Here is a 24,146-nt window from a genome sequence, read left to right as displayed (position 1 = left end):
TGACCTCCACATGTGTCTTCCAATCTCAACCTCTCTGTGATCATATTCTGTGATTATATTATAGGAAAACATCAATACAACTTTGATATGCTAGCTTGCCAATAAATATTCACAAATAGTTTGGTCCATTATGTTCTAAGCCTGTGTGTATGAATATTCGTCATTAGCCAATTATTTTCTGCTGTTGATGCTTTCAAAGGACAGTTATTTCTTAGGAGAATCTATTATCCTTTTCAATAGACTGCAGTAATTATTTCAAAATACTGAATTCCAGATACTCAAATCAGTTATAAATACGTATATGTATGTATGTAAAGCTTGAAGAGCTCCATCACTTGCTAAAAACTTCCTGAAGGGCATGGTGTAGAAGGATGTTCAAGGAAGGGAAGATGAATTAATGCGTGTTAATGTCCACACAGGAGTTTAATCTGCTTTATGTTAGCTTCAGCTTAATCATCTTTGAAGGGGGATTAAGCTATGGGAACTAAAGACATTTTATGTCTAAATGGAAAGCATCCACACAAGTATTTAAAATGCTTTAAAAGCATCCACTTTATCTTCACACTTTTAGGTAATTCACTTAGTACTCCCCAATGCCTGCATGCAGGCAAGCCTCCTTGGTTTTATGCAACAGGAAGCCTCTATTTTAGATATAAGTTGACACCTAAAGAATGGGGAATCAGTCCCATGATGGAATCAAGTTTTAGACAAAAAAAGAAGTTTCAGGTGCTAACATCAAAGTATTTGGGTACTCCCTCATCCCTGACTCAAGATGAGATCTGTTCAAGTGCCAGAACACACTACTGTGAGGAGCTAACTTGTGCTTCACAGCAGGTTATCACCTTCAATATTGAGAACAGCACCAAGTACCAGGAGTCAAGGCCATCATCAGGCAAGCAGCCATTTTTTAATTTTCCAACAGTCAGAAATAGAGTAATAGAATCAACACAGAATGATTTGGGCTGGAAGGGACCTTAAAGATTATCTTGTTCCAAACTCCCCCCAGTCATGGGCAGGGACACCTTCCACCAGACCAAGTTGCTCAAAACCCCATCCAACTGGCCTTGGGATATATCAAATAATCAATCTCAGATAAAGTTAACAAATACCTTCAACTGCAGCCTTTAATAGTGGCTTGGAAAACCCCATAGGCTAACATTGGGCATTTTGGTTTTCCAGTAGACATCTGATATCAACCTTCACAGATCTGAGTAGTGCCACATCCGTGAAGAATTCAAATATAATCTATAGCCATTCCTTAGTTTCCTCAGCACAACTCAGCTCTGTAGTCAGGCTAAAGGCACAGGAAAACACCAAATTGAAAGGTGGAGTACGGTAAAACAAAGTCTTGAGTTTTCATCATAGATTTGTAGTAGGAATTAGAGTTGCTTTCTTTCAGTCTGCTTTGTTTCCAAATGTTAGGTCTCTTTTAAAGCAAAAAAATACAGAGAGCCCATTTATATGGAAGATGAGAGGAAAGACTCACTTAAAGTCATGTTAACAGTCCATGTAAGATTTCCTTCTAGTGAGCAAGACAGCTCCTGTAAAAACCACATGCCCTTTAAGAAAGTTCATGCCTATACTTAGTTGCCTCCAATGCTGAAACATGACAACCCATTTCATTAAAAAACATTTTGATTACTATATTGTGGATAATTGAATACTGCATGTTGTGGATAAGTTTTGGGGGCTTAGAGGAGGGAAGGTATCAGGTGCATTTGAATTACATATTTTTGCCTTAGGCTCAAGGACAGATTTGCAAATTGAAGGGAAGACTCCAAATGGGATAGAGCTGTGACCACATAATTGCAACCACTTTCTCCACTAAAGCTCTGCTTTGGCTGTGGTTTGCACAAAGATTAATAAAAATTAATCTACTAAAAACATGACGCTACAACACACAAGCACTCCTCCTGTGATTCACTAAAATATGCTTAGCAGCTATTACTAATAAACCAAACACACACTAATTTTGACTAGGTAGCTTATAGAAGAAAGTTAGCCTTTGTGGGTACCTTCAGTTTTCTACTACTCATCCATCTCAAGCTTACAATTGTTGAAACCTTCCATTTGTAACACGATAGACACAAAAACTATCACAAGCTGTTTATAAAAGGGAATTCTTGCTTGCAGAAATCCTGTAATAAAAGCACACCAGTGATTATGCAAGACAAGTTTTATGCTAGCCCCTATGCACTTTAGAACAAAACACAGTGTATCAGGAACGGGAACCCCCAAAAGCACAGCACGAGCCACATGTTTGACTGTGGCACAGCAGCACTAATTTCTGGTTTGTTTCAGAGCTAACTTCCAAACCTCCTCTCCACTTAGTCTCCTCCGTGGTTTTTTTTCCTTGGTTTGTTATTCTTGTTTATTTGTTCTGTGGGTTTTTCCCCACCTGCTTGCCTGTGAAGGTTTCTCAGCACAGAAAATAGTTTATGTGGTCATGTACCGCATTATTTCAGATCCTGAGGTGAGGTTTAAGAACAGAAGTATTCCAGGAATGAAGGCATTCCTCAGAAACTCACACTCTACTCTTTCCTATTCCAATCCAAGTTCCTTCTCCTGTATTCCAAGCAGCTGTAAAGACCTGCATATTTGTGTTTATACATGCATTAAAACAGCTCATATGAACATTTATTCAAGTAAAACAAAGAAAAAACTGCATAATAAGATGTCAAATCAACATTTGGTTCCCTTGCCAAGGATGCTGTATGACAAACCCAATCAAGCAAACAATCTCTATCAGCAATAATGGGGCTCAGAAGAGATTCTGGAGAGCTCTCTTCCATGACAAAAAGGACAAAGAAAGGGGTTTCTACAATTGTTCAGATCCTTGCAAGACACAGAGCAATTTAGAGCCAAAACTAGCACAACATAAGAGTACTGCTGCAGCAGTGACAGTACTTCTATTTTCCACAGCATGTGCTGCTCTGCCTGGGGAAAGCAAGCACGTGGCAGTGACCAGCAGAGAGCTCTGAGCACGTTGTTTCTCACCCCAACACTGCAAAGGGAAGGACATGAGTGGTTTTCAACAAGGCATTTCCAGGTTTGCCCTCAACTAGCCCAGCTGATGCTGGGACAGTGTGACGGAAATGGCACATGAGATGGCTATTAGAACTTACATCTCTCTCCAATGACAGTATGACATCACATTTTCATGGAAACTGGCTTTTTATTTAAAGGTGACTGGCCCTAAACAACCTTCTCCATGATAAACTGTCAGAAGCAAAATTGAACAAAACTTTCCAAAGTTGCCCAGAATTTCTGTGAAGCTCTTTCCTGTGTGATCTGTTCACCTAAACAGCAAGGTGTATGTATAATGCAACACAAAGTACTTCCGGAAGGGATGTAGGGATTAATTACTGTGCAACATTTTTGAAACTAATAAAATAAAAGGTGCTTATTCCCTCCCTCAGTAATTTCAGAATTTTAGTATTTTCAGAGCTAGTAACAAACATAGGTACTCTGGATAAAACGAAAAATTTCAACTAGATATTCAATGCTAGTTACTGGACTTAAAACTGGGGGGAAAGCAAGCAAACCCCTAAAACAAAAAAAAACCCCAAACCAAAAAGCCACCCCTACCAGAAAAACCCCAAACACAAAACAAACCCCAAACCAACCCCAAACCAAACCAAAAAAACGCACACCCCCAAAGCCCCTCTTTTAAAAGAATGAAACAAAAGTCACAAGTCACTGAGCATACTTACACATCATTTTCTTTCCTTTGTGTCCTGTTTTAGGTCCTATGGATACTAAAGATTGTTATTTTTCCTGAAGGACATACTCATCTCAGAAGAGAGTACAGTACATATCAGTATTTCCTTTCTGAGAATTCTGATTACAGTTTGAGAAGTCAAGGACACATGAGTCATGGCTGATAAGTTGTCCAAATGGGTGAGTAAGCAAGTGATACAACCCTGCTCATTAACTTGACTATCTTTGGTTTATGTGCATAATTTACAGTGTGTATACAAGGTCAACCAAGAAATGAGGTAGCAGTCACCATTTCTGCCATAGTCAGACCTGCTGTTACCTCCTTTAAAATACAAGAAATTGCTTTCATTCTGTGCCTTGGCAGACTTGACAACTGAAATCCACCTTATCTCCCCATTTAGACATGGGAGCAACTCACCGTGGCAACTGGGGAAGACATAAGAATAGATTTTAACAGCAGCTTTCCACACATTCACTGTTCTTGCTCTTTGCTGATTTGATTTTCATTTTATCTGATATGACTCCAGTACACTTAAAATCTGCTAGTGCTTACAGTCTGCTTTGCAGTAGATCAAGAAAAGATGTCAGATTTCTAGGATTTACTGAAAAAAACCTAAGGGTCTACTAGAGTTGGTTTTTCAAGTTATTATTTCAGATGTTTAAGATAAGTTACAGTCAAAGTAGAAGTGTTGTTGACAGATTCCTCAGAACCCCTTTACAACAAAAAGAGAAAGCCCTGAAAGATTAAGTATTTAACTGAGAAACAGCTTTATTTTTTCATAAGTAATATTTCAGATGTCAGAAATAATTCTTATCAGAGCAAGCTGGTTTCGGTTTCCTTTCTGGAAAAGAAAAGAAACCTAAACCAGCTATTTTCATTTGGACATCACCTTGAATTGGAAATATGAGCATAAGAGTCTAAATTTAGGGATTTAGAGCTACTCCAACTACTAGACTGTTTAACAGACAGACTCCTTCTCCAACCAAGTTGGGTGGGAGTGATGATCTGTTAGAGGTAGATCCCTCCAGGGCCAGTTGTGTGAGGTTCAACAAGGCCAAGTGCCAGGTCCTGCACTGGGGTCACAACAACCCCAGGCAGTGCTACAGGCTGGGGGCAGTGCCTGGAAAGCTGCCTGGTGGCAAAGGACCTGGGGGTGCTGGTCAACAGCAGCTGAGCATGATCCAGCTGTGCCCAGGTGGCCAAGAAGGCCAATGGCATCCTGGCCTGGATCAGCCATGGTGTGGCCAGCAGGACCAGGGCAGTGACCGTCTCCCTGTACTCGGCACTGCTGAGGCCACACCTCCAATCCTGTGTTCAGTTCTGGGCCCCTCACTGCCAGAAAGACATTGAGGGGCTGGACCGTGTCCAGAGAAGGGCACCGGAGCTGGGGAAGGGTCTGGAGCACAAGTCCTGTGAGGAGCAGCTGAGGGAGCTGGGGGTGTTTAGCCTGGAGAAAAGGAGGCTCAGTGGGGGAAATTCATCGCTCTCTACAACCACCTGAAAGGAGGGTGTAGTTCTCCCAAGACAAGAGAAAACAGCTTCATGTTGTGCCAGGGAAGGTTTAGATTGAAAATTATTTAAAATTTCTTCACAAAAAGAATTGTCAAGCATTGGAACAGGCTGCCCAGGGAGGTGGTGAAATCACCATCACTGGAGATATTTAAAGGAAGCATAGATGTGGCATTCAGGTGACATGGTTTAGTGGCAGACTTGACTGTGCTGAGTTAATGGTTGGATTGAATGATCTTAAAAGTCTTTTCCAACCTAAGGAATTCTATGATTCTAAAGAAATGGAACAGGTTTTTCAGGTAGGCTGCAGAATCTCCATCCTTGGAGGTGCTCAAAATGTGTCTGGATGCAGCCCTGAGCAACCTGCCATAGCTGACCCTGCTTTGAGCGATGGGATAGGACTTGATGATTTCCAGAGCTGTCTCTCAACCTCACTAAACACTTACAGCAAGATGGATTTGAAATCCACTCTTCAAAGTTCTCCTTGGGTCTCCAGGTGAATATCTGCTGCATGAAGTTGCTACAGGTAAAGTACTGTCACTACTTAGAAAGCAAAGTCAAGGTTATCATAACTTCAGAGATTAAAGCCCTGTTCCTCTCACCATCTGTTTTATAGCATTTTCCATGTTGCAATCAACAAAATGACTTGCAGTTTGTGCAGACTTAACTCATTGGTTTTAAACACAAAGATAATCTATGCCATCAGCATCAGCTACTCTGGGGTCTGTTCCACGTTGTGCAACAAGGAGAACACTGTGCCACTGAGCAGTCCCTGCCACCAGAATTCTACATTTCAGCCATGCTTTTGATCTTCAAAAACAGTTAAGGATGATTTAAGCTCCCAGGTGGTGCTGCTATTGGTAACAGATAAACACGGGGACACAATATACGTTAACTTGTTTATTTTCCAACTGATTTCCAAGCTGGAAGGCTTAGTATCCTTGTCTTGCACATATATGTCCCTGCAGTTCCACACTTCACTGCCTTATTCCCCATCACACAAACCTGTGACTGCAGGTTGCAACACATAGAGCAGAACTCATTATCCCCAGTAAGTGCTTTTCTTGGAGGATTTTTGCTTCTTAATCTCTCTGGTTTTCTTCTATATTTACAAAATATGGGGAGGATTGTACCCTTACCAATTCATGTCAAAGGATTAACATAATATAAGAGAATCCAGATGCTTGTAAGCAAACAGAAATAGCTTTTCTATTTCAACACTGTGTTCATATTTTTGGTGCTCTGTACTCTCCTCCCCCCCATCCCTTAATCCAACTTTCTGTTCACCATTTGGAATACTGGACTTTCTATAACAAAGTCCTAGACTGTCCTGTTTAGATAAGCAACTGTTTTTCAGAAGATCCACCTTGACTATTTAAGAGAATCTAGCACCACCAAGACTTTTCAAATCTTTTAGGATTCACTGACTTCGAGAATAACATGAAGAGAAGTAGAGGGTAGTTTCTCCATGATAGCCTCAGGAGCCCACATATTCAAAATAGCACTCTTCCTCCAACATGGAAAAATCATCAAGGGGCCAGGAGAGCTGAAGGTGAGCAGAACAAGTAGTTTAACAGGAAGAGAGCTGGCAGCTTCAAACTTGTCAACAACTCAGCTTCTCCATCAGGAGGGAGTAAAGTTACTTCATGTTCAGAAAATACCAGACCATTATGGGGGCAAGCTGTAACACCCTCTGTGATCCCAGCCAGAGGTTCTAGCCCCTCTCACAGGATGGTAGAGTCCACTTTACGAAGGACTCATGAACCAAATCCCATGTGGCATCAATTTGTGACCTTGGGTCAGGCTGCTGAACAAGTCTGTACAGAGAAAAAAGGTAAAAATTATAGAGACAGGACTGTTGAGAAGGAAATAATTAGGAGGATTCCAGAAGAAAGGCTCTGACATGAGATTACAAAATTGTAAAGGGAAAAAGCAGTGAAGGATGTTAGTCAGGCTACTTGTGAATGTTCAGGTCACTGGACCAGCCCCAATGGAATTGGTGGAAGACCTGGGACCACCCAGGACCTGGGGCACAGAGCTGCAAGGATCAATTCTTTCCCTCCTGGCTGGTGCCTATCAGGTGGTGAGCACACCAATGTTTAAATTAAGGCTCAATTCAACCTTGGCTGTGTTTTGTGGATGTTAGGAAACAAATAGTTGCTTTATACTTCTGGTCTATGTCCTGCTTACAGAGTCCTTTTGCAGCTGGTTCAAGATACCTGGGGAAGCTGGCCCAAACACTCCACAGAAATGCTTAAGCCATGTCTGTCTTGGCAACAAAACCATTATAGATGATCAGCCTAAAGGTAATGATGCTGATATGCATAGTGTGTAAGATTCTTTCCTACAAGCAGTCTAAAAAGGGAGAAAAATATAGTGACAGATGCTCTATACAGAAGCATATGTTTCAGTCCTCTTGAAAAGATTCCTCCCATACAGACGGAATATGATTTCTTTGGTTTATACACAAATCAAGCTCTTGATCTGCATTAGTTTTGAGAAGTGTTCAAATCCCTCCACTAACTACAGAACAAATGCAACATGGGCTTTCTGCACCTTACATCTGTTGTCTGCAAGTCCCCCATTCCATCCCTGGTTTATAGGGAAACAACTGCAACCCATATATAGGAGCAAGTAATTAACATTTCTCCTGAAAATTGAACATAATCAGCTTCAAAAACACTTGCACATCTTCAGCAAGCTTCTCTGCTTTCACAAACAACACTCCAAAAATCCAGAGAGTGGACAAGAGCAGGAAGGAAAAAACCCGATGTTTTTCAAGCTCTGCTCTATATTACTATTTCTTCTATTTTCCCCTGACATATCAGGCACTACTGATTTGATACATCACTGCTCCAATCCCACAAGACAGTTCCTACATTCTTTGCTTCTAAAAAGAACTGCAAAGGAAAATTTAAATTAAAATAGCTTTAATTAAATAGTGAAATCTAGGTGAATGGGAAGCAGTCTAGTATAAACTAGTTTACACCTTCTGTAATACTTGTAACAGCTAAACCACTTAGCTCACTGCAGCATAAAAGTAATTAGGATAATTCAACACTTTTGAGAAAATACAGAACAGTTACCTCAGGAAGTGTTTCATGGTGATGGTTTGGTTGGTGTTTCTAGAGCTGTAATATATTGATCACTGATGACCTCTTCTTCACAGGTGATATTAGTGCTGTAGAAATAGAATTGAGACTTATTTACTGATAGAAAAAAAAAAAGTGATACTTCAGTTTTTTAAAATTGCTCTTGAAACAAACACCCATGGAAATACAAGGGAAATACGTTAAGAAAAAATCTCATGTAAATAAAAACAAAATGAAAAATAAGGTGTTCACACTTCAGCCTGAGCACATACTTTGACCAGACTATACTACCTGTGTGTTTTTTCAGAGAAGTAAAAAACTTGAATGAGAATACAGAAATAAGTGAGAAGGCTTGAAGAAGTACCTAGACATTTTCAAACACTTGTGTTCTTTGAACACCTGTCTGGTTCACAGCAGCTCCCAAGTGGCAGCTTCAAGAGACATTCAGTTCACTCTGCTGTTGGAAGTCCTCTCTTCACCATAATTTGCATGCTACATACCACAGAACAGTAAAATATGCAGAGTTGGAAGGGACCTAGAAGGATTATCGGGTCTAACTCCTGGCCCTGCTCAGGACACCCCAAGAGTCACACCATGTGCCTGAGAGTGTTGCCCAAACACTTCTTTAATTCAGAGTTCTTAAAATACAGTTGACCGGGCTGCCCATTGGTTCTGTGATCTAGTGTCCTACAGTTAATGTTCATTAATGTTCATTAATGTTCATGAGAGTTCCAGCAGAGGAGAACAGGAAGAATTCGTGAAGAAATTTCATAAATATAACCCTGTCTACGTACTGTAGACTCTCCCCAGTCACCACCTCTTTACTTTAAGTTTCTAAAATTAAGTATGCACGTACAAGTGGTATTTGACTAAAAGATGCAGACTTTTCAAATTACTGTACTTCATGTCCTGTAAAAGGCATTAAAACTTTTTTACTTGCTGCCAGAAAATGGGACACTGCTACACATGTCTGTTATTGGGACAACTTAATCCAACACTTAAAGGGAACAAGACCATGCTTTTGAGCTCTGTACTAGTACAAACCACACACAAAGGCCTGAATGAAAGTTCTTCCATTAAGAAATCATTTAAGACCCCATTTTTCCTTAGCACTGCATGTTGAAAAGTGCTGAAGGCCTTAAGAAGTCTGACTTCTTTTGTCACAAATTTATAAATCTAGAGAACCTCAAACCTGTTTTCTTCTGCAGGATGTATCAGCACTGATAGAATAAAAATCTTCTTGCCCTACCATGTTCTCATATTCTTTCCTCTTTGTAACTTGCAAGTTTTATATTGTGCTATTGCCTGCTGACAAAAACAGAACAAGCATTTAAGTTCAGAAAAATACAGCTATCTTGTTGGGTTACATCACATACAGCTTGCTAAAAATATATAATCCCTGAACTGTGAAAGCTTCCTTCATTTATATTGTTTTTGACTGGCTGAATCATGTTGCTGTCCTCTGAATACAGCTGTAATTGGTGCTGGCTGCAGTGACACCTGCTTGCAAGGGCAGAGAGATGCTAACTCTGGTTCATTAATGAACACAAGAGGCAGGCTCCAAACACTTCCTCCTATAGCTTTTGATAGGTCTTCTACGACAGCGAGCACAGGAAATAGGCAAAAACTGGAGGGGATGTAACCTGCTCCCCTTCTCCAGTCTAATAATTTGCTGTTTAAAAGATACAGTTTGTGAAAGATTCTCACAGCTGAGTCTCAGCGTTTTAACATCAACTTGAACAAAGGAAGTTCCACCACAAAATTTGACCCATAAGGGCATCAGTGTAAGGAACACACCAGAAGTGCCAGAAGCTGTCAAATCAACCCCCTCTAAAAATGCTAGTCTCAGCCTCTGAGGTCAGCTCCTTCTTGATTCTGACCAAGGTCCTTGCTGAAAATTATGCTGCTTCGTTATTACTGCTTTAAAGGGAAAAGAAGTTCCACTTCCTGCACCTTCAGAAATGGCTCATACAAGCATGGCACGGTAGGAGCTTCAAGATACTATCTCTTCAAGAATAGTTACCAGCTACAGACAATTATAAATTATAAATTTGTTTTGAATGCTCATTAAAAATTAGAGCATCTCTGTAGCTCTTCAGAGACACTTGTCTTCTATGCAAAAAGCTAAACTCAAAGGAAGGTAGTTGATTGAAAAAAAAAAGAAAAGCTAAGTGACACAACAAGCATGACAAGTGGTTAAAAGCGCCTATTTTGGATGTCTTCAAAAGCCCACACTTGAAATTACAAGAATAAATTTTCCTTGCTCTCTCCCTTTTAATTAAAATGTATGTGGGGAAGTCTATAGAAAGAAACTTTACAGCTGAAGACCTGATGCCATAGAAGTCAGTATCAAAGCCCTTCAACTTGGAGAGAACGTGCTCACCCTGCAAGTTCAACAGCCAGCTCCCTACAGTACAGTCCCAGCTAATAACTGGGTCCATAGGAAGGCCATGGCCTCAAAAGCAGTTTCCTCCACAGGGGCACAAAGCAATCAACTTCCACCTGACTCTGTTAACAAGAGGGCTTCAAGATCTAGAGGCAAGACTTCCAACTCAAACAAAAGTACAGGGTATCTATGCTGCTGTCTTGGTTCATAAGGTAAAAAGTTTTATTTTTGTGTGTGGAACACAGCCTTTCTAAATGCTGTCACCTGCTAAGTACAGAGATAGAAAGCAATGCCATGCTCTCCAGTTCTTGCAACAATTCACTTCTGTGAACACACACGTACACATGGCATTAAGCTATTTACATCCAGGCTAGACTGAGAAGCTGAATCAGAAGGTGAGAATTTACAGTCATCTTTAAACAAGTAGGACTGGAGGGCAGCATTCTCTATTTCCATATACCTCCTTAAGTGAACCTCTAGTGGAGTTCAGTAAAGATTTTCTGTGAAGAAAATGGTATTTAAACTCTTTAAAAAGATTGTTACTACAATTTACAGCTAAGTTCAACTATTCATAAACCTGTAAAGCCAGAAGACCTAATTTCTGCCAATGTCTTTTTATCTCAAAATGTAATAGACTTCTCATAGACGAAACTTTACTTCCAGTGAGGTTGTTCTAGCATCCCAGTGAACAGGAAGAACAGCCCTAGCTTAGAATGGTATGTTCTATCAGCAATTCAGAATTTACCCAAAAACTCACTTGCCATTAAGTGTGCTTAGAAAAAACCCAACCCAAACCAAAAAGCCACACATTCATTTTTATTCAGGGAGAAGGACTTGACTTCCAGCCTCCTGTTTTCTTTAAGAAAGACCTTCCTCAGCAAGTTGGATGTCTGCAGATCAGGAAGGCTTTCAAGGTCCACTTGTAGGAAAGAAAGACACATGAGAAAAAAGATTCTCATCAACAAGCGATAATCTTGTTGATAAATGTTTATGAGTTTGCTGAAAGAAAGGGCACAACAATTGTACAATTCAGTTGAGGAGCTGACAGCAGTTATGGATTTGGAGAGACTCAAATACAAAATTCTGAAGACTCAACAGCAGGACACCCAGAGACAGCAAGTGCTGGGGAGCAGCCAGTTTGCCCCAGCACCCACCCACTGCTCAGAGCCTGAGTTTGTGCTTTTACATGGTTTCACTCACATGAACTTGTAGCTGTGGGTTGTTTTACGGCTTAAGAAAATGTTCCAGCTTCATGATATACACACAGTTTCTCACTAAGGAACCCTCAAGATACTTCTCTTCTTCTGTGGTCAGTTTGTCAGCCTTTCCTGATTTTAAGTCATGCGGCTGAAATAAGTCTAAAGACAAGTAGATTTGACTTCGTTAGCAATTTTCCATTAACTTCGTAGAAATTAATTGAACCTGCAACTACAGAAGCCTCTAGACTCAATGTTTGAAGGGCACCTTTGAATGCTCTTTGACAGGAAGAGACTCATTCATGTTCTAAGCTTCTATATTGAGAATGATGGGGTGAGGATCAAGTTTGGATTTCCCATACGCTCAAGTTTTCAGCTTGCAGGACTTTATCCCATACCACATCACTTCCACAAAGCAGCTTCCTACTCCCTCCAACAACACACCCACGTACCCATCCATTGCCAATTGTTTCATCCACTTTATTTTAAACTAGACAGCAGTTTCCCCTCCTAAAACTAACCACAGCTTTTCTTGGAAGAAAAGCAGTACTACTATAATCACATAGAACAGCAAAAGACCTCTTGCAAGATCTGTCTGAAAATATAAAACAAGCTTTCCTTAAATAAACACCAGCTATTTGAATTTCTTGTGACTATGATCTTTTTAGTAGTATAGCAAGACATGCTTCAATCTGAAAGGTTAACAGCTGCTGGAGGCTTAAAGAAAACAAGAGTAAGCCTTAAACATCACTTCTTTATCTAAAGCTGAGGCTTTGCTTTGTTTGTCTTCAATAAAACTGCAGATACAGCTGCAGGGAAAAGTTGTGTTATTTAATATAAAGCACCATACTTTCAGAATAAAATATAAACCCAAGGTAGTTTCCTTCACAATTTTTGTTTTGCAAGCTAATGGGTATTTGCAACCTGGTATATTGCAAACACTTTAAAATGTATATTCCAATTATAAAGAAAGATTAGGTTTGCTGAAGAAAAAAATAAATCAGAAACATAAATGTGAGCAGGCTGGATATAATACTGGATATATATAATATAATATCTTTTGTTTACATGTATCATTAGATTACCAAAAAAACCCGAAACCAAGTAATTTATTTTTAAGTTCAGTTGTTGCAGTTTTAAAGTACTTTCTTCTGAATGCCACCACCATGAAGTTGATTTCAGGTTGCCACTTTTCTTTCCAGTGGTATCCTGGGTTGGCATCTACTCTTCATTCACCTCAAAAGCCTACATTTACTTATTTTTGAGGGACAATAGGCTTGAGCCTTATGTCACCAAAAGTGTTTTGCTACTGTGTATTCCTTTTTCTTTTGCTGATGGGAATGTTAGTGCTTCTGTGTCTCGAACACCAATCTGAGATAACTAGAATTAGAAAGGGGAAGAATAGCTGATACACATTATGAAATGTCCCTTGAGGTCCTGGAGGATAGCAAGCTGGCTGGAAGCCAGCAGGATGCAAAGACAGACAACAGCACTCTGGGCTGTATAAACACAAGCAGAGCCAGTAAGTAGATTGAGGGAAGAGATTATCTTCCTCTACTCAGCACTCTGGGCCATATTTAGACACTGCCTAGTTTGGGGCCCCAGCAATACACAAAAGACACCAAAAAATTGAATAGAGTTAAGCAGAGACCACTGAGATGATGGGGGTGAGGCTGGGGGAGATGAGTTTGTTCAGCTCCAGGCTGGGATAGCTTTGAAGGGGCACAACAGCACCTCCAGTGCCTAAAGGGATGTCACTGAAAGGTCAAGAGATGGACTCTTTACAGCAGTGCAAGACAGGAAGGGGAAAAACAACAGGCAAAACTTAAACAGGAGTGGTTCAGTCTGGATACGAGGCAAAAATTTTTTCCCAAGAGGACAGTCAGACAGTGGCACAGGTTGCCCAGAGAGACTTTGAGGTTTCAAGCCCCAACTGAATGAAGCTCTGAGAAGCCTGACTTGAAAGCTGACCCTGTTGTGGGCAGGAAGTTGGGTCAGAGATAGTCTGAGGTCCCTTCCAGCCTTTGAGTCTCTGCTTCCCCCACAGTCACTCCCATGGGGCCATCTCAAACATCCTGCATTATATCCAAATACCCTTAGTACTATGGTGCTATAGAGATACAGCTGACAGGGTGCTCAAGTCCCTGCTATTTTATCAGTTTGAGAGCTACCTGCTTCTCAATAAATTCCTATATACTTTGCAATGTTTTCCAAGAAACAAGCTTAGCTTTAGGATGGAACAAAACCATTCCCTCTCTCATCTCTCACCACCACTCCCACCAAAAGCCTCCACCATGAAATTTGACCACAAACAAGTCTTATTATGGTCCTACAATTCAAGAACAAGAGTCTACAAGAGTCATGCCAATATCAGCACAACACACAAAAAACCCAAATACAAATAAACCCAAACAACTCTAGGACTCCAGTTTGGCAAGCCACTCTAATTCTAAGCAAGCATTGTTTATCCAGCTATCCCATGGAATAGACACATACCTACTTGCATCTTCCATCTTGCATTCATGTGCAAAGGTGGCATAAAAGTCACTTCAAGTGTATTAACCAAACTAGTAAAAACAGAGGATCTTCAGCCATCTCAGTTACAGCATAATCATTTATTGGTCTTTGAATGTTATAGCAAGAACACTGCTCAGACCTCTCCAACTCAGAGGACATCCTGGGAAATGCTTGTGTGAGCTCAGTTTCCCATCTCAGTAGAGAAGGGTATTTTCATTTCCATGTAGCCCAAGATGAGGCTGTAGTCAGCGTCAACCATTCTTTAGAAGAAAATCTTGGAACAAAATGTCACACATGATCGATGACACTAATAAGCAAGACTTGACTTCAGTCACACGGTCACAGGTAGTAAGATTTTTCCACTTCTAATCACCATCAAACATTGACATTTTGCATTTCTGTATTTCACTAGGAGAGTGAGGGCAAGGCTAGATATGAAGAAAAATTTAACTGAATTTTAGTCCTGTGAGCATGAGCACATACCACACAATTAAGCAATAAAAAGAAAAAGAGCCCTGAATAAAAGGTTAAAATCACAGCAGAGTTGGGGAGACAGAGAGCACAAAACCCCCAGCTTCTCTCAAGCTACAGAACAGTGCTTTGAAAGTCTCTAATTTTGTAGTTCTAACTTAGCATTTCAGTCCATTACTGCCTCTTAAAAGCATTACCAATGTAAGGAAAGATCAAGAGGGTCTTACAAGTCTCATAAGAGACAGTCACATAGGATTGTATTTGGGTTCAAGAAAACTAACTTCTCAAATCTCACATGGCAAGTTACCTCTAACACCACTCAGTTCAGCCTACATGCTGTAATTCCTCTGCAGATTTTTGCTCAGTGATAACCCACAGTTTGATGAAGACAAAACCAAACCAAAACTCAGCATAGTAGAAGCATCTCCACCTTTCATTGTCAATCTCTGCCCTTCAAAAGAAAAAGGCAATGATTCTCTACCTGACTATTTGAAGCAAGCTAAATCCTAGAAACTCAACAAAGGAGATGTTCATGCATACAGATACACTTTGCACATGGATCTGTGATGATAATCTACTTTTACCAATTTCTATTAGCTCTGCTCTATTACAAGGTTGAAAGATGTAGAGGACAAACCTATATGAAGTCACTTCAGGTCACTGGTGAAGACTTTGCTGGGTACATTATATTTCTAATAATATACGAAGTTAAAAAATAGAGGAAGCTCTTCACAACCTAGAATACCACAAACTTCTAGAAAGGTAATCACATGCCTAAATTCAACAGGAATTAAAGTACCCAAGTCTTGTCTCTGTCTATAGTGTGTCCATTCTTAACAAGCTCACTTTACATATTGAAGAAAGTGTATTTTATCCAGAAGGGGACTGAATAAATGACATACCAGGTAAAAATGAAGTTCTCATTCTTGAAAACCGTCTTCAATGTACAGCAACCTCCTCCACTGCCCTCCTTCACACATTAGAAAAAGGCATAATTTTTAGTCACTTCTCATGAACTGTCACTGGACCACTGATGAGTTCACCCGGGAGAACAGCAGCTTCATCTGGGTGGCTCACGTGGGTCTAACATGGTTTGCAGTGGGATGTTTCTGGCCCACTTGCTCTGTTTCCAGACACACTGTACAACAGCTTGTATTGCAAGGAAGTCTGTTCTAAATAAAACATCACACTTCGTAGCAAAAATCCTTCAAGTTTAGAATAAATCATACAAGGCTAGGTGCATCAAATCCAAAGAGGCTGCCTGGCTACCTTCCAGACTAATTACTGCAGAAGTTTCATGGAAAAAACCCCAAAATTACTATTTCTAAAAGTGAATGACTGATGTGCTTTTGGTCTCCCTCCCTTCTTGGTTTCCACTCCATTGCCTAGAGACGAGTGGAGGGCACAAGTTAAAATGCAAAGATGAAGTATTCCTTTGCCATCAAAATAAACTGAAGTCTAGATTTCCTTTACGGCCCTATCAATTCCTTCTTTGTGGGGAAGAAACATCATCCTATCAACAGGTTACATACAGATCTGCAATGTCAATAGATTTACACCAGAGATTCTTGTTCTATCCATTCCCCTACTTTTCCAACGTCTGTTATATTTTCTTGGACCAAGCAGAGCTAACTTACCCATCAGATTAATACAACCTCACATCAAGTACCAGCCTGAAAGCATGTAAAACTAAGGACTGAGATTTAGTTTGTTAACTGACCCTTTCCCTCCAAAAAAGTTAAGACAAGGATACCAGAGGTGTCAGGACAATAGCCAAACTCAGCTTTCAGGCTAGAGGAGCATAAATCAATTTATTTACCCAGGAACCTGGTGAAGATCAGAAACAAATCATAGTGATCTAACAGAAAATTGCTCCATGTAGTGCCATTTTCCCATCATTTCAACACATTACTTTGGCATGGAAGTGACAACTTTTCCACAGAGCTCTGAGAGACAGACATGCAAGAGTAGAGCAAGTAGGATCCATTAGAGTTTCTGCATTTCCATCTGCAATTTGACTAAGAAGGGATTCAAGAATGATGACCTCCCATGCACTAAGCCAGTTAGATGATGTTATGGAGCACCACACTTGTGAAACCATAAGCATCCTATAGGAAGTATTATGCACCAGCTGTTTGCTGCCTGCACTCCTGCAGCCTGCAGAGGGACCACAATAAATAAAGAACAATCTTATTCAGCAGACGGGAGGATCTAAAATCCCACTGCAGTTACTTTGCAAACTTCATGGTCTACAATTTAATCTCCTGGTTGCTGCTCAGTGAGATGTTCTGCATCCCAGGAGGTAGGAAATCAGGACAACTCCAAGTACATGACCTTGTTGGAAGCTCTGGTTATGCATTTGCTGCCCAGAAGGACATGTGCAGGATAGATCGCTCTAGTTTTACCAATGTCTGTGTGAGGAGAAGTGGAAGAAATAATCTATTTTATCACAGAAACCAGAAAGTTTTCTTAAGTTTCTTTAATATGTATTGCAAACTCCATGCTCTGGTTGAACCAGGTTTAAGCCCTTCTTTAGGGAAAAGTTTTGAATGGCAACACAGTAAAAAAAATAACAAGAAAAAAATTAAAAAAAAAAAAAATCACTCTAGGGCATCTATCCAAATCTGTTGTCCAGACAGGCCTATGTACCAGCAACTATCAGTTCAACTTGGAAGAGTCACGAGTATTTTACCAAATTTTTATCTCCATTAACAAGAGCTGTGAAGAACTGTAAAAATGACTGCACTAAGACTCCCTTCACCTTTCTGTAGCTTAAGATACCTCCAAGTAGCATCCGTCAAACACTGCTTCTATAAGCAGTGGAGAAAGAAAGCTATGATGGAGTTTGGTGACAGGGACATTCATAGAAAGGAGGGATACAGAAACACAAACACCACACTAACATGACAAAGTAAGAGCAAAAGGTGATGAAGAGGTAAAAGGTAAAGATGGAAAGAATGGTTTGAAGGTCAATAAACTTACACCAGCTGGTAAGCAAGACTTATGAAACACACTTTCAAGCATGGCATAGGAACCAGTCTTATATGGCAATTGCACAAAATGTATTTTCTCAATCAAGTAGGAAAAAAACCTGAGTGACAAGGGAAGTGCAAGGTGCTGTGGTGCTCTTCTTCCCTCTGTCACTTCCTGCTTGGTTCAACCAGACCTTTACTTTCTTTCAGGTGCCCAGTCTCAGACCGAAAAGGATGCTGGCAAAGATTTGAAGTAGAAAACTGGAAAGAGGGGAGAAGACAACGTGGAAAGAAAAGACAAAGAAGAAACATGAAGACCATTGAAAACTGTTCCTGCAACAACATTCCAAGGGAAGAGGAACAAAGTGGAGCAGAGAGGAAGACAGACTAGCACAGGATGATTGACAGGATTGCCATAATGCATTTACTCCTAACACACTGCAACACTGAAAATCTTCTTCCTTCAGAGTCTCCTTCTACTTAGAAAAGTGGGCATACTTTTATTTTTTATAGTCTTACTCTTTACATCATAAGTGTAAAGTGATAGAAAAACTTCTAAAAGGAAATAAATTAAACAAGTTTCCAGAACCCTTGCAGCAGATACACCCATAATAATTCAGTAATATGAACTGATCTTATCCTTGAGATGGTAACCTATACCAACATAGCACCTGTTGGTCAGGACAAAGAACGTTCAAAGAAGAACATGACTATCTCAGACCACTGGAGATATTGTTGTAGTCCTACTTGAAAAAGTTGGGAGTAGGTTGTGTGGCATTCTCCTAATTTGTGCTTATGGTATGTCCTGCTTTCCATGTCATCTTCTGGGAGCACCACCATTTCTTTCCCTTGCTCACTCAGTTCAGCAAGAACTCCTTTTTTCCTCCTTCAGCCCATCTGTTCTCCTCAGGCTGCTTTAACACTGACAGCGTGAGGGCCTAGCAAGTCCAAAATTAACAAACTCCACATTGATTTTAGTGTTTCAGAGGAACAACCTGTTTGATGGCACACGTCCAAGCCAATGTTGATATGGATATAGCTTTGTGAGAGCAGAGTGGGAGAAGGAGTAAGAGACTTGCTCTTATAACTGCCTGCCAGAAGAGGACTATAGTTTCCATGACCACAGGACAGCTTTGTACTAAGGGACCCAACTTTTATCACCTACACACCCACATGACTGTGCAAGTATTATTGGTGTAGTAACAAATTGTCGCTACGCCATGGACAAGTCTCAACACCCAAGTCATCCTGGAAGACAATAAAAGGTAGGGATTTAATTCTATTTTTCAAATATATGAATAAGAATACTGAAAAAAAAAAAACCCAAAAAAAAGAAAAATAATTGGAAAGCTTCTGTTCATTATTAGTGCAATCTGTAACTAGGCCCAGAAGCCCTTGCTCAACTGAGCAATTCCCAATAGTATCAATTTTGGGGTCCTAGGAAACTTACTGATTCATTTTTGGCAGACAAGACATGGGCACAGGCATAAAATATGGGCTTAAATGGCAGATGGTGTATATATATATATAAAGGAATAACTCCTATGTCTGTGAAATTGATAGCCAACTGCACATAGTCCTAAATAAGCCTTCTTTGCAGAAACTGCCTTTCCTCCAAATGCACCATCAGAAAACATTAGTTAACCATGGCAAAGGTAGCAGGATGATACAGAGAGCTGTGGAGATGGGACTTTGTATAACCAATTCTTTTGGCTTTGGTCTTGTCCCTTAATTTACCTGAGTATCCTTCCCTGGGAAAGCAAAATACATAGCTACTACAGAAGCTCCAGCTACATCAGTGCAGAGCACCAACCAACAGAAATGCTGCTGCCAAGCACTTGAAATTGAAACTACATAGGATGGGGAGAAGCTGTTTTTAAACAAAGCACCCTATGCAGATGCTGGAGTAGCCCCAACCTGGTCCCTGGTTCTGAATGCCAGGTTGCAGTTGGTGTGCTCCCAAAACATTTTCACCTACTTATTTTCAGGTACTCCAAGATGAGCCCACAAAGAAAGGTGAAGAAGCTGGGAGGTTTGCTTCAAAAACATGAGGGTAGACATCTATATTTAGACTAAAAATGCCTGTGAAGTAATTTCCTACAAGAGAGGGAAGAACTCACAGGCACATAGTTTGCTATGGACACAGTCCTGAGCACCACAGTATACTGCACCTCCTAACCTTTCTCTAACAAGTTACAATTTCACCTGCTTATACTGTTGTTTTCAATTCCAGTCTTCATACCTGCTATATTACTCCTGTTCCCCAGGTTCTTTTTGATGTCTGTGGCTATATCAGTCTGAACCAGAAAGGAGTGCTCAGTCTGCAGATCTGCAGACAGAACAGGATGAGGTAAAAACACTATGCCAAATCCCTCCATTTCACTCAGGTACTATAACTACTGTAAGGGCTAGAAACTATCTTCTTGAAGGGCCTCTCAGCTGTAACAGAAAGCTGGGAAAATGCTCACATTTTGCAGAGGAGTAGGATACTGCACTCCAGAACAAACTGCCAGAAACATTTGAAGCTGATGAAGTTGGTGTGGGGCTCTTCACTGGTTTTATGCTAAAGTGGATGAGAACTGTTCACTAGACTACAGCTGAGAGGTACCTTAAAGAAACTAGTATCTTTCATGCAAGGCTCAGTAATTGAATAGGAACATTCCCAAAGCAGAAGTCCTGGTGTAGTTTCAATGGGAGAGTTCAGATCTCTTGCAGCCAGGCTGCTCTGAGACCTGAACCACTGCAAGGCAACCGGAGAAGGTCTTTGGAGGATGTGTCAGATACTTAAGCCGGATGCAAGCCAAATCACTAGTGTAAACATATCCATAATTTGTCTCAAGGCAAAGTCAGACAGGTCAATTTGTCACCAAAATGCTTGCTTTGCCTTGAAAAGGAATGCTCACGCAGTCCCACGTACCACTAAGTAGTGACTCGGGAAGCTGCTCCCACACCTTCTGCTGTCATACTTCCCTTTCCACTGCCTGGCAGGAACAAGCAAAATTTCCACCTCCGTCTCAGGCTTGGCAAATCCTGCAGTACAGCACTGCTCAGCACTCGAACTCAGTTACGTGGCTAAGCCTGTATCACATTAGATGGATGCTGAGGATGCTAAGCCTGAACCATAGTCACAGTCCTGAACTACCACAAACATTCTGCACATCTCTTTACACCACTCTCATTTTTAATTTATTTTTCTTGACTTCATCCTTCTTTCCTGTTTGGAATCTCACCACATGGCTTCCTTCTCAGTATTCCAGCAAGCCCTGCTCTAGAGTTTACTTTTCAGGCTTCCTTCCCAAAGCTTGTATTCAAGGAGACTAACATATTTCATGCTGTCCTTTGCCCTGCATTACCAAGCAAAGGATTTTAAAGGAATGTCAAATGAAAGAAGCTTTCCAATCAAGAAAGCTGAGCAGATGTTCATTAAAAAAAAAATAAAAAAAGAAGTAGTCTTATGAGCCAGAGGGCATTAAATCCAACAAGATTTTATCTCCAGGCAACCCAAGCTTGTTCTTCTTGCAATTTTCTGCTAACACTTCAAATGACCCCTTGGGAAAAATAAAGCTTGCCTGGCTCTGTATAGTTATAATGCCCTGACTGTACAACTGAACATAATTTTTGTTTAAATTGGTTTATAGTTGATCACAGCTTAACCGCAAGTACAGATTCTCTGCACAACTTTAAAATACAAAATTATTTAAATACTAGCAGCAGACTAGAGCCCTACATATGCCAGTATTTGTGCAACAACATTTTCCCCACAGCCAGCACCAAGTCTGTTTGCGCAGGGAAGATGATAGATAACAAAATAACCACTTAATGCAGCATAGCCCTGAAGTTTACCACTTAAGTATAGTTTAGCTCAGAGGGCTCCAATTTCCTGTCAAGAGCAACAGGAAGATGTTTGATCACAGGAAATTCTTGGGTTCACACATGTCACTGAAGCTAATGTGATGCTGTCCCATGGTTAATAAAGCCCTGTCTCAAAACTTGAGCAGGCTAAGGATTCGTAGACACTTTGGTTACATGCTCAGCCACAGCAGGTTTTTACACTAGCAGAACATGTTTTACTGTGTATCAGTGAGCCAGTAGGAAAGTTAAATGCATTCCGTTGCACGATTTTTCCATTGTTTCGTGCTTTCCTGGAAATATCTTCAGCCCATTTTCTGTTTAGAGTGATACATACAGCATCTGATGCTGTCACATGATTTCACTCCTGAAAATCATAGGCTTCCTGTCTCCAAGCTTCTATTAGCCTTGATGATAAGTCAATTGCTACAGCAATGTAGTTTTGCATTAGTTTTAGTTGAAATATTGCTTAAAGTGATATGCAGATTATGAGAACTGAACAAGTCAAAGGATATTTCTAGATGCAGCTCCACCTGTTCGGTTTGGTAACGCAGTGGCCCACATTTTTTAAGACAGTCAGAGAAAAGCAGGCTCTCCTAAGAATCAGTAAATCTCACCTTGCTAAATAGATGTAAGTGTGCAACACCTACCAAATTACGACACATAATGAGGCTTTTGCTGTTCTGTTCCTGGGCAGATGAGATGTTCTTATCACACTCAACTGATTCAACTATTCATTGACCTACCAGTACAAAATAACATTCTTTAAAAATGTGCAATGAAACGTTTGAAACAGAAGGCAATCAGTAAGCTTGTTCTAGAGCACAGGGATGATGCAGGATTTTAGAAATGCTGTTTTTTCTATTCTACTTCATTTTAGGATAAATCAGAATAATGGGAAGTGGAGGAGGAGGGCAGCGGGGAGCAGAAGAGAAAAGAATGAAAACCTGGATTTACTAAAGCATGCAAGCCACAAAATAAATTTCTTTCAGTTTCTAAAATGGCTCCTTTGTTTCAAATGCCTTTGTCACAAAAAAACCAGCTTGTTGTGATCTGACTGTTGAGTTGATTGAATTGGGACAAAGGTGGTGTTCTTCCCTCCCCCCCACCGCCCCCATTCTGACATACACTTTCGCTACTCTCTTTTAGCGATTTTAAAGGAAATTGTAAGAAAAGCAGGAACGGTGAGGACAAAGGGAAACATCAAAGACATCAATCCTGGAGTAAACTCAGAGCAAGTGTAACTTCAATACACAATGACCATGTAAGGGGGATGAAGGGGCGGCAGGGAAGAAGAGAGTGCCATGGAAAAAAAAAAAGTCATCATTATCATGTGCGCACGTTTGTGTAAGTGAAGTGCACAGAGCGCAGGGCAGGTGCAGCGGGGCAAGCCAGGCCAGCGGCCCCGCGCAGGGCGGGCTGCGGGGCAGGGCAGGGCAGGGCAGGGCGCGGAGCCCACTGCGGAGCCGCAGAGCCGTGCGCCTGGCGGCCGCCCAGTGCCGGCCTCCTCCTGTACAATTATAAAGGATGGGGCAGTTAGAAAAAAAAAATTAAATAAAAAATTGTAAAAATCAACTAAAAGCCCCCAAATGCGCAAACCACTCAGCGTCTCCAAATTTCCTTACGCCGCAAGGTCTTTCCATAAAGCGTCCCGCATTCAGAGGGGCAAAACTTCTCTCCCACCGCCGGGCGGTGAACGGGGGAGGGAAGCGGTGCAGGGAGCTGCGATGCGATGCCCGGAGCCGCCTCCCGTCGCTAAGCGACCCGCGGGGCCACGGCCGGGGCCCGCCGCCGCCGCGCACTCACCACTCCGCGCCGCTCCATCCCCGCGGCGCAGCGCAGCCGCCGTCCCGAGCCGTCCTTCCTCGCCGGGAGGGACACGGAGCTGCCGCCGCCGACGCGATCTGGGTCACCCGGCGCGGCGCCCGGCGAAGGTGAGGAGGAGGAGGAGGCGGAGGAAGGCGGGTGGCGGTGCCGCCTACCGGCGAGCGCGGGGGGAGGCTGCGGCGGGGCCCGAGCCCGCCCCGCGGGGAGGGGAAGGGGCCGGGGACCGACGGGAGCCAAGGCGCGCGTGGGCGCTCCCTGCGCGCCGCCTGCTATCGGTCCCCGGCCCCAGCGCAGAATGCACCTCTCATCCCTGGACTTCGAGACCTTCCCCCCACGTCGTTCTCCCCGCGCTTGCCAAGGAAAGGCGATACCTGTCTTCTCTTCAGGGGAATCCAGTCACAGTTAAGGTGATACAGGTGGTACAGTTAAGGTCCTACAGGAAAGCGAGAAACATCTCCAAGGTGTTAAGGTCCCGACTAGCTGGGGTAGTATTCAGCGAGCCAGTATCCTTCCTCCATATCCCATCCCACCGACCTGTCAAGCAGTTCAGTGTCCTTTCTTCCCCAGCAGCATATATCCTGAAGGCTTTTGATCTTCAAAGTTTAA

General features: G+C 41.5%; 1 protein-coding gene across 4 annotated transcripts in view; it reads right to left on the bottom strand.

Annotated features, from left to right (window-relative positions):
* ELMOD1 (ELMO domain containing 1) overlaps nucleotides 1–23,719 on the bottom strand; it is a 43,563-nt gene extending 19,844 nt beyond the window's left edge. The window contains exons 1-3 of one of the 4 annotated variants that reach the window (XM_048294720.1): nucleotides 23,339–23,425; nucleotides 8,317–8,411; nucleotides 2,016–2,138 (exon numbers count right to left, since the gene is read on the bottom strand). Coding sequence is in view for 3 of the 4 variants with exons in the window: in XM_048294717.1 (XP_048150674.1) it covers nucleotides 8,317–8,333 (17 nt within the window). In the remaining variant the exon portion in view is untranslated. Of the gene's footprint in view, nucleotides 1–2,015; nucleotides 2,139–8,316; nucleotides 8,412–23,338; nucleotides 23,426–23,519 lie in introns of those variants that run through there. The other 3 variants (XM_048294717.1, XM_048294721.1, XM_048294718.1) reach the window with 3 other exon arrangements.
* Nucleotides 23,720–24,146: the final 427 nt, after the last annotated feature.

This window comes from Corvus hawaiiensis, chromosome 2 (genome assembly GCF_020740725.1).
Source record: "Corvus hawaiiensis isolate bCorHaw1 chromosome 2, bCorHaw1.pri.cur, whole genome shotgun sequence".
In the NCBI taxonomy this organism is placed as follows: domain Eukaryota; kingdom Metazoa; phylum Chordata; class Aves; order Passeriformes; family Corvidae; genus Corvus; species Corvus hawaiiensis.
This window is presented reverse-complemented; position numbering and strand designations above follow the sequence as displayed.